At 62.8% G+C, this 9897-nt stretch overlaps 6 protein-coding genes across 6 annotated transcripts in view; 3 read left to right on the top strand and 3 right to left on the bottom strand.

Moving 5' to 3' along the window:
* The window catches only part of F751_0344 (hypothetical protein), a gene marked incomplete at both ends in the record, with an annotated part of 4301 nt that extends 3079 nt beyond the window's left edge, over positions 1-1222 (top strand). The window contains 2 exons of the mRNA XM_011397551.1: positions 356-559; positions 923-1222. Coding sequence (XP_011395853.1) covers positions 356-559; positions 923-1222 — 504 coding nt within the window. The remainder of the gene's footprint in view (positions 1-355; positions 560-922) is intronic.
* A 512-nt stretch (positions 1223-1734) lies between these two features.
* On the bottom strand, positions 1735-2652 carry F751_0345 (Acyl-coenzyme A thioesterase THEM4; the record flags this gene model as incomplete). Its single annotated transcript, XM_011397552.1, has 2 exons — positions 1735-2196; positions 2437-2652. 2 exons carry the CDS (start codon positions 2650-2652, stop codon positions 1735-1737), a joined length of 678 nt encoding a protein of 225 aa, XP_011395854.1.
* Positions 2653-3090: 438 nt separating this feature from the next.
* On the top strand, positions 3091-3711 carry F751_0346 (hypothetical protein; the record flags this gene model as incomplete). The annotated part of the gene is made up of 3 exons (XM_011397553.1): positions 3091-3168; positions 3451-3500; positions 3609-3711. 3 exons carry the CDS (start codon positions 3091-3093, stop codon positions 3709-3711), a joined length of 231 nt encoding a protein of 76 aa, XP_011395855.1.
* A 397-nt stretch (positions 3712-4108) lies between these two features.
* F751_0347 (Serine/threonine-protein phosphatase PP2A-2 catalytic subunit) lies at positions 4109-5984 on the bottom strand (the record flags this gene model as incomplete). Its single annotated transcript, XM_011397554.1, has 6 exons — positions 4109-4235; positions 4378-4454; positions 4638-4877; positions 5139-5312; positions 5479-5631; positions 5820-5984. The coding sequence occupies 6 exons, from the start codon at positions 5982-5984 to the stop codon at positions 4109-4111; spliced, it is 936 nt and encodes a 311-aa protein (XP_011395856.1).
* Positions 5985-6480: 496 nt separating this feature from the next.
* On the top strand, positions 6481-8479 carry F751_0348 (DEAD-box ATP-dependent RNA helicase 2; the record flags this gene model as incomplete). The annotated part of the gene is made up of 4 exons (XM_011397555.1): positions 6481-6497; positions 6763-7044; positions 7350-7740; positions 8111-8479. 4 exons carry the CDS (start codon positions 6481-6483, stop codon positions 8477-8479), a joined length of 1059 nt encoding a protein of 352 aa, XP_011395857.1.
* Positions 8480-9018: 539 nt separating this feature from the next.
* Positions 9019-9897, bottom strand: part of F751_0349 (hypothetical protein) — a gene marked incomplete at both ends in the record, with an annotated part of 2287 nt that continues 1408 nt past the window's right edge. The window contains 2 exons of the mRNA XM_011397556.1: positions 9019-9124; positions 9287-9849. Coding sequence (XP_011395858.1) covers positions 9019-9124; positions 9287-9849 — 669 coding nt within the window. The remainder of the gene's footprint in view (positions 9125-9286; positions 9850-9897) is intronic.

Here is a 9897-nt window from a genome sequence, read left to right on the forward strand (position 1 = left end):
GGGGGGGTGGGGGGGGGGGGGGGGGGGGGGGGGGGGCAGATGGTCTTCTCTGTGTGCGCTGAGGGAGGGGCGTTGGGGGTTGTATGCCTTATAGCCGCAGGGTGTGAGCTGGCGATGGGGGGGGCATGTCCATACTTGCATATGCCAGTGGCAGAAACCCTGGACTAGGAGGAGCCCGTGTCACCTACCTCCTGGAGGCCACCGTGCCAGAGCACGAACGGTGCAAGCGAGCCAGGGCAACCACGCTCGAATGGAATGCACCTCCTCCCGGTGCCGCGTGCTCTCACAGCTGCCTGACGGGTGCAGCCAGCCAGCCCCCCACCTCACCCCCTTCTCTCCCCCCTTCCCCTCGCAGCTGACGTGCCTGTGCGACAGCGGCTGGGACAAGCTGGAGAACTGCCGCAGCCCCGGCGCGCCCCTCACCCCGTTGCCCTTCACCTGCCCCTGGGACCAGGTGTTCCTCGTGGAGCGCCTGACCGAGCCGCACGAGAAGAAGGTCAACATGACGTACCGGGAGTACTCCTTCCTGGACAACCCCAGGACCCCCAACGAAACGGAGGTGGGGCTGGGGACATTCCGTGTGTGTGTATGTGTTGGGAGGTGGGGAGCTGTGGGAATTGGGCATCTGCTTCCGCGGTGGGAGCATGCCATCCACTGCCTGCAGCAACTGGCAACACCTGCAGCAGGGTTTACGAGCTTGAGGGACAGCCAGATGATGTGATCTGCAGCCGCGGTCCTCGGAACCCTGCGATGCACCGCTCCCAAGCCTTGCCTGGCGGCGCAGGCGGGGCCACGCTCACAGCAGAAACACACAGCCAGCGCCTCGCCCCCCCCCCCCCCCCCGCCGCTCCCCACCTCCTCACATTTCCCCCCCTTGTCCTTTCCTTCCTTCCAGCACGACCTCATTCTGCTGTCAATGGAGGGCACGGCCAACACGGCCTTCCGCACACACGACCCCACCATCGTCTGGCTCCCCCCCAAGACCGGCCTGGCAGACCTGCGCGACCGTGTGGCCCGCCACTCGGGCGTGCGCCGGCTGCACGTGCGCGACCCTCAGGCGGCCTGGGCGGACTGGGAGCGGCCGGAGGACGGCAAGTCCTTCGACCTGCGCTTCATCGGCGCGCTGGCGCCCTGGGCGGGGCCCTTTGATGATGAGGAGAAGACCAAGCGCTGGCTTGATGGTGTGCTGCGGCGGAAAAGGAAGCGTGAAAAGTGGACCTGAGGCCCTTTGGGTGTCACGGCGGGGGAGGGGCGGGCACCGCTGGTCGGTGCAGGAGCGATACTTGCGAGCGGCTGGTTGGCGGCGCCCTGGAGCGATGACAGCTTGCGGTGAGGTCGGGCCTGGTGTGGGCGCGATGCCATCATTCTGTACCAAGCCAAAGCCCAAGCCGGAGTGGCAGGTTCGATAAGCAGCAGTCTCCCCCCCGCGGCCCTTCCTCGTCAAATTCACACATCTGTCCCATCAAGGCTTGCACCCAGGAATACGCAGCCGATCACCAGCGTCGATGCACCTCGCCAACGCCACAGCGTGCTGCAAATCAGGCTCCATTGCCCGATTTCTCATGAATCTCATCCTCGGATTGCTCACTGGTACACAGCGTGCCACATGCAGTATTTGTAAAGCAGCGTTGTGCAAGCAGAGAGGGAATTCGTTCAGCGGTGCGTCGCTTCGGGGGCTGCCCAGTGGATCACGTGCATGTGCGATGGGCTGCCCTCGCCTCGCACCACCATGCCTCACGCCCGGCCCTCCTCCGCCGCTCCGTCCTCCGCCGCCCTTTCCTCTCCGCGCGGCTCGGCCTCGGCGCGCACGGTGACGTAGAGGGCCTTGGCCACGGCGTAGAGCGTGCCTCCCGGCCTGTCCCGCAGCTCCGCCTCGGTCCAGATCTTGCGCCCCTCGGTGTTCAGCAGGCGCGCGGTGCACACGATCTCGGTGTCCACGGGCATGGGCTTGCGGTAGTCCACCTCCAGCCGCGCGGTGAAGGCGCGGCCGGGGCCCAGGCTGCCGTCCTTCTTCCCCTCGAATACCAGGCCGCCCGTGGTCTCGTCCAGCACGGCGGCCGAGAAGCCGCCGTGCGTGATGCGCGGGTGCCCTGCCACGTCCAGACCGAGGGCGATGATGGTGTGGAACTCGCGCCGGTCCGCGTTCCAGATGAAGTGGATGTCGCGGATGAGGTCCTGGCGCAGCATGGACAGGAACTGTGTGTGTAGGTGGGGTGGGTGGGGGTGGGGGTTAGCGTGGGGTCCCAGGCTTGGGGATCTCAGGTGCCTGAGGCGAGCTTATGAAGGGAAAGCAAGGACGGGGAGCGGCATGGAACACGAACTCAATGATAGAATCCCAGGAGAGGAACGTACTTGTGATACTCAAACCAATGCAGGACTTCATAGTCTGTCCTCGACCGCCCATCCCTCCAAACAAGGTACAACGCAGATACGCACCATGTGGTCGGGGTCGATGTCGCCACCGGAGGACGACATGGCCCCGACGCTCAGCACGGTGGTGGCGCCGGGGGCTTCTTGCAACTCCTGGACCCAGTCCAGAGCGGCCAGGCCGCCCGAGCTCAAGTATTCGGACGTGCGAGGGTGGTAGGAGGGCCCGGAGGACAGGGCCTTGTCGGAGCGCACGCGGTGCAGGATGCCGTCGGTGGTCGACATCGTGACTGCTTCGAGTCTGTGACGATGGGATTTATCGAGCGGTGCACACTACAACTTGGGTGTGACACAGGATGAATATCTCCCAACGTCAATCACCGAGGGTAGGTGTGGTGGACCCTGCAAAGGGAGGGTCGCGCGCGCCCCTAGCAGCTGTGATGAATACTCACAACGGGCAAGGTGGATACGTTATGACAATAAAAACCCGTTCCTCTCGATGGGAACCCCGTGATCGATCACTGCAAAGTAAGAAATAGGAGGGCAGCCACTTACGAAATGATCGCCGCTCGATGACAAACCACTGGTGCCCACGTGCAAATTCTTTGGCGACGTACCCACTATAGCGGTTCTACCACGCGCGAAAAGACTGCATAACTAATTACAATCATTTGAGTGGTATCACATTCTGGTGCTCCCAAAACCACTCTTGTTATCGTAGCCATGACTGAGGCAGCGTCCGCCCCCGTCGCCGGCGTGTTCGACCGCTCGTTGGACTGGATCGTGGCAAACAAGCTCAGGGTATGTTTCAACAGAGTATGCGAGAGCAATTTTGGTGCATGGGTTGTGCAGACACGTTGCTGTCCATGGCGGTCTTGCCTTACGTACCCTGGGCGCGAATCCCCGCAGGCCACCTTCTACACCTGGGCCGTCGGCGTCGGTGGCTCCCTTGTGAGTTGTTCGTATTTGGGTATATTGAGCAGTCGTCAGTAGCGGGACGGAGTGGAGGTTGCTGCCCGTTATGAAGGCGTTGCAAGCATCGTACCAGTTCGACTCAGCGGCGCCCCTTCCTCACCACCACAGGCCTACCAGTGGACCCGTCCCATCCCCACCAGCCTTAAGATCATTCACTCGTAAGTCTTGAAGGTCTTTATGACAGTGTTCTGGCTGCATTCAGTATTAATCTCTCCTCTAGCATGCACTCTTTCATAAGACCCTGCCCCCCTTGCATCCCCTCTCAGGCGTGTGTATGCTCAGGCGATCACCTTGGGCGCCCTGGCTGCAGTGGCTGGCATCGAGACATACCACCGCAGCGACAGTGCAGAGACAGAGGACAAGGCGTGAGGCGCCCAGGCTCTCCCCGGGCTTCCCAGGAACCTAAAGAACCTTTCCCATTGTGTACACTCCCTTCCACCGCCCTCTTGATCGAGCACTGGCCCCCTAGCACTGCCCCACCATTGTCACAGGATCAGACGCCTTCCTCAGCGCGGCCCCTTCTGAAAGCAGCCGCACCATGCTTCTTCCCAAGCATCTGCTCCCTGCCTCGTCACTGGATTGAGTTTCACCGTGTAACATTACCAAGATCGAGTGCGAGGACAGGAGCCGCAAAGGCGCAGACTGGGCGGCGGACCGGCGCTCGACACTGGGGGGTCCACTGGGACTCACCGGATCGGCCAGCTCTCAGGCGCAGCGCTGCCTCCGGCCCATCGCATCGAGCCGCGCGCTTCTTGATGTTTGGGGGTCACAAGAAGTAATCGGGCGTGCGACGAGTGACCTCCGGCTCGCCTCGCCGTGGTGCAGGGTCAAACTGCGAGAAGGTTTTCACCATGGTCTCGTCCACCTCCATGATTGCCGCCATGTTGCCGCACCTGGGGATGAGGAGGTGGCATGGTAAGGGTGGTTCCTGATCCTCACAGATCGCACCGTTGGGTGGGAAGACCGCATGTGCTCGGCAGCCCTTCCCACACATCTTTTGTCTCCCCTCATGACCACGACCGCCACTCCACCGACCTGTAGCAGTAGTTCGGCGCCGAGAAGATCGTGACCACGTTTTGATCGTGGCACCAGTTGTACCCCTCCATCACGAGCTGTGCAAGGAACAGAGGTAAGAAGGGGGGAGTAGAAGGGGGGGGGAACACAAAAAAACTGCCAACACAGCGGGAGGCTCCTCCCCAGGCTTCCAAACCACGCCTTGGATACAGGGACGCCCTGCATGCCACAGGCATGTTCTCGAGACCTCTCCTCCCAGATCCCAGCAATATCCGTCCCACCTGATGAGCGCGTGCCACCAGGCTCAGTCCATTGGCCTGGTTGAAGTGCTCACTGATGTCCTGGCCAAAGGTGTACCCTGCGCCGCGCGGCGAGATGCCCCACCCGCACCGGTCGTCGGGGTCGGACCAGAGCAGGTCGCACATGGGCCCCTCGTGGGGGACTTCCTGCACCCGGTCCAGGCCGCGGATGTGGTCCAGGGTGTCCAGGGTGGGGCTCAGCCCACCATGGAGGCAGAAAATCTGTTCCGAGGGGGAGGGGGGGTAGGGCAAGGTTACAGGAGACTCATGGAGAGCAGAGGATGTAGCGCTTCACAGCAGGACAGGGGCTGGCGCAAACCCAAAGAAGGATTCATGGATGCTAAATCGCAGACCTCTCGGTGATCTGAGACTGGCTCATAGGGGAGTGACCCCCCGGTGTGCCGGCTCTAAAAGCAGGGCCCCATGAAGGCCACTCCCGGCCTCCAAACCACCAGCATTCCCCGACCGCAGCAAGAATTGTACCTGGTTCTCCACGAGCGCAGTCAGGGGAAGGTAGTCAAAGAGGTCGGTGAAGTACTTCCAGACGTTGGCAGTGCCATACTTTCGCAGGCACTCGTCGTAGAAGCCGTAGACCTGGGTGATCTGCCTGCTCTCGTGGTTGCCGCGCAGGATGGTGATCCGGTCCCTGTACCGCACCTGCGTCGTGGAACCCATGCAGAGGGCGATGGGTGAGTGCCTGAAGAAGATGTTGCGATGACAATGGACCCCACCAAGCCCTAGATGATGGATAGGCTCCCCACGCCAAGGGCAGGAGCTGGCCCCTATTGCCAGCCACCGCCGACACCCCATCCCACACGACAACCTTAAGTGCGACTAGGAGCGAGGCCGTCTCCACAGAGTGATAGCCGCGGTCCACATAGTCGCCCATGAAGAGGTAGTTAGTGTCTGGGCAGTTCCCACCGATCCGGAACAGCTCCACCAGGTCCTGGAACTGGCCATGAATGTCGCCGCAAACCTAGGGTGCGGAGGGAGGACGGTTCGGCGGTGGTTTCCATGGGATGTGGCTGGACTTGCAACCACACACCCGGCAAGTGTGAGTGATCGCCAGTGGAGGAAGGTGCGTGTGACTTGTGCATCTCGCGGCATATCGTCGCCCAATGTACGCTTGCCATCAGAAAATAAAAGCTGCCTCATTATTCGCACCGTCACGGGGCATTTCACGGGCTGGACGTTGGACTCCTCGACGAAAATTCCCTGAGCCTTCACGCACAGAGCCTGGACCTCCGCCTCCGACAGCGGTTTGCACTGCAGGAGCTGATCTATTTGTGCATCGATGTCCTTGTAATGATCCAATGGCGGCGTCGCCATCCTGGGTGGCCGCCTCGGCCAGATATTCGACACAAAGGAGGGCAACCAGGACCGCCTGAGTACACCGCGGTTGGCGCTGGCGAGGTCAGGGGGATGCCTGCAATCTCCTGCGACGAGGTATCGGCCTCCGAGTGCCGCTCTGTGCCGTGTGTCGAAAAGTCTGACATGCTGGGCCCTTGCACCTCTCTTCCGCAAGGTCACCCTCCCCATCGATGTTTCCGTGTTTCCAGTTGGATCTTCGACTGCTCCGGCAGGGAGGGGTTCTGAGTGAATGCTGGGAGCATAGCACGCTGAGCATCTCCGCCAATCCCCCCTTAGAAGTGTATTCCATACGCTCAAGTGACGAAGGGAGGGACTCGCACCACTGCAAGGCGCCAGACTCGGTCACACCGCAAAGTGGGTGATTGTCGTGGTAGGGGGAGACTGGTCGTGGCCCTGTGACTCTTCTGACAGCCCCAAATCCTCATTTGGAGCTTGAATTGGGACAGGGCGCGACATGGAAGAGGAAGCGGGGTGAGTGCGGGCAGCAAGGGGTTTGGGCGCTGGGTGCCCGCGATGGTAGTGCCTGACCCTGTCAGCGCCAGGCTGGGAGCCCAGTGGGTACATTCCCCGTCATGTGTTTGTAGCTCGAAGAGTACTTGCACCCGTTGTACCAGCCGGCGCACGCACTGGACGGACGGAGGGGCGCGCTGTCGCCCGCGTCTGGCAGTCCTCTTCCCTGGCACCTGCCGCTCCCTCGCCCACCCTCTGCCCTCCCAACACACACACACACACACAGTCCCCGCTCGGGCGGCGGCGTGATCCAGGGCGATGCCAGCCTGGAGTTCGAGACGAGCAAGGGCGTGAGGGTGGTGTCCACCTTCGACGCCATGAACCTGAAGCAGGACCTCCTGCGCGGCGTCTACACCTACGGCTTTGAGAAGCCGTCCGCCATCCAGCAGCGTGCCATCCTGCCCATCATCTCGGGCCGGGACGTGATCGCCCAGGCGCAGTCCGGCACGGGGAAGACCAGCCTGATCGCCATCACCCTCTGTCAGATGCTGGACATCAACACGCGAGAGTGGGTTGGGGAACTTGGTTGTGGGGGTAGTTGTGCATGGCCAGAATTAGGGAGGGCGTGGGGCCCTGGGGGAAAAGGGGGGGAGGTAAAGGCGACGAGGAGGGGAGTGGGGTGCAGGCCCGACGTGCATGAGGAAGCTGAGAGCAGAGTGCGTGCTGGCCCTCCCTCGGATCAGCGATTGCCGAGCCCCCGTTCACGCCCCGCCCGAGCACCATTCACCGACCTCTTTCAGCATGTGCACACACTCTCCTCTGCACACACACATAAAACACACATTCAAGCCCCCCACACGCTCCTCCCTGCAGGGTGCAGGCGCTGGTGGTGTCGCCAACACGCGAGCTGGCCACACAGACGGAGAAGAACATCCTGGCCATCGGCGACTTCATGAATGTGCAGGCACACGCCTGCATCGGGGGCAAGTCCGTGGGCGAGGACATCCGGCGGCTGGAGGCGGGGGTGCACATCGTGTCTGGCACCCCGGGCCGCGTGTACGACATGATCAAGCGACGCAGCCTGCGCACGCGCGCCATCCGCACGCTGGTGCTGGACGAGGCGGACGAGATGCTGTCCAAGGGGTTCAAGGAGCAGATCTACGACGTGTACCGCTACCTCCCCCCCGAGACCCAGGTGGTGCTGGTGTCGGCCACACTGCCGCACGAGGTGCTGGAGATGACGCACAAGTTCATGACCGACCCGGTGCGCATCCTGGTCAAGCGCGATGAGCTGACGCTGGAGGGCATCAAGCAGTTCTTCGTGGCCGTGGAGCGGGAGGAGTGGAAGTTCGACACCCTCTGCGACCTCTACGACACCCTCACCATCACCCAGGCCGTCATTTTCTGCAACACCAAGCGCAAGGTGTGGGTGGGTGGTGGGTGTGTTGGAGTTTGGTCAGGGTTTTCCCGGCTGTGGCCGCCGCGCCTGGTCCCGCCACCAGTCTAGGGAGGCTCGGGACTGTTTACCCACCATTTCCATGCTCCTCCCTTCCGTGCTTAGCTCTCCTAACCCTAAGCCTACACAACATGACAGCTCCCAACGCACTCAAATCCCCCCCCCCTTCCCCCCAAAGGTGGATTGGCTGACGGACAAGATGCGACAGAACAACTTCACTGTTTCGGCCATGCATGGCGACATGCCGCAGAAGGAGCGCGACGCCATCATGGACGAGTTTCGCTCCGGCGCCACGCGCGTGCTCATCACCACCGACGTCTGGGCGCGGGGTCTGGACGTGCAGCAGGTGTCGCTGGTGATCAACTACGACCTGCCCAACAACCGCGAGCTCTACATCCACCGCATCGGGCGCAGCGGGCGGTTCGGGCGCAAGGGCGTGGCCATCAACTTCGTGAAGAATGATGACATCAAGATCCTGCGCGACATCGAGCAGTACTACGCCACGCAGGTGGACGAGATGCCCATGAACGTTGCAGACCTGATCTGAGATGGCGGGAATTCGATTGCTTGGGGGGGGGGGAGGAAGGGGCGCCTCCTCCCTGTCCACCCCTTCCCGGCATGCAAATGTCTGGCATCAATCACCACCCTGACCCACTCGCAAGGGACAAGGGGCTTACAGGGCAGGGAAAGCCAGGCAGGGGTTCAAGGGATGCAAGCAGTGCGGTTTGGGCATGATACGACTGGCTCGAATAACAGGGCAGGATCGAGGAGGGCCGGTGAAGGGTGCCTTGCGAGGGGCGGGTGCACTGGAGCGGGCACCCGGCGGCATCGCACGGCGAGGCTGGGGCATTTTTCTTGAAGGGGTGAGGGGCAGCACCATTACCATGCGGTCATCGAGGCAGTGCCGCCAGCTTCATAGAAGGGAGGGGCATAAAGGGAGTTACTACGATGGCCCCTCGCTCCTCTCCTTGCAGCACCAGTGCCGTGGGGGGAGTACTTCATTAACGCAGGCCTCCACGTGTGTGCCTTGTTGGGGAGTCGTTCAGGAGCTGCAGCAGCTGGCCACAGTAAACTCTGGTGCACTCTTTACCTGGTCTTCCAGGGGCTAGCGACACTACCAAAAGGGCTGGCCGCGCCGCCACAGCGAGTGGGGCTAGTGTGCACGGGGGGGCTAGTGTGCACGGGGCACCAGCTCTGCAGAGAGCCGTCACCAGGGGGGACCATGCGTGTGCTGGTCGGCATGCCGCGCCGACAGCCCCCCATACCGTCACTCCCCCTGAGATGAGGAGCTCAGCGCGGCGCGGCGCGCGCGGCAAGCGCCCCCCCGGCGCCGCCCATGATCGCGCCCGAGAACTCTGCGGTGCTGGGCAGCGCCGCCTCCAGGCCCATGGTGGGCCGGCGCTCCATGTAGGCCAGGGTGCCCTCCCGGATGCGTACGCCCGCATCCCGGAACTCCTGCACCACGGTGCGCGCCAGGTCGGGCCTGCCCCAGTCCACGCAGCCCTTGACCAGGACATAGCAGACATCGGGGCCAGGATGGCGCCCCCGCCGCTTCATCACCTCATACAGCTCGAACATGGCCAGCAGGTCGCCCTGCTTGGAGTAGTAGATGAGCAGGGGGGTGGCCTCCTTGGCCGAGTCAGCGGGCAGGCCGAACTCGGCTGAGTGCTCCAGCGCACGTGCCGCCACCTCGGGCACGCCCAGCTGCATGGCCTGGGACACCAGGGCCTTGGAGGTGCGGTGGGAGAAGGGCGCGTGCTGCTCCAGCGCGCCACGTGCCAAGTAGTTGAGCCGCGTCAGCTTCAGGGCACGGTCCAGCTCGTCTCCGGTGCGGCAGCGCTGATACAGCTCCTGCAGGTGGTGCTGCTTCACCGGCCCGGAGGCCTGGATGCGCGCCACCAGCAGCTTCAGCGCGTCCTGTGCGCTCAGCGATTCGTCGTTGTACCACTCGGTGGTGGAGCGGGA

The sequence above is a fragment of the Auxenochlorella protothecoides genome (assembly GCF_000733215.1).
Source record: "Auxenochlorella protothecoides strain 0710 unplaced genomic scaffold scaffold102, whole genome shotgun sequence".
NCBI lineage: Eukaryota > Viridiplantae > Chlorophyta > Trebouxiophyceae > Chlorellales > Chlorellaceae > Auxenochlorella > Auxenochlorella protothecoides.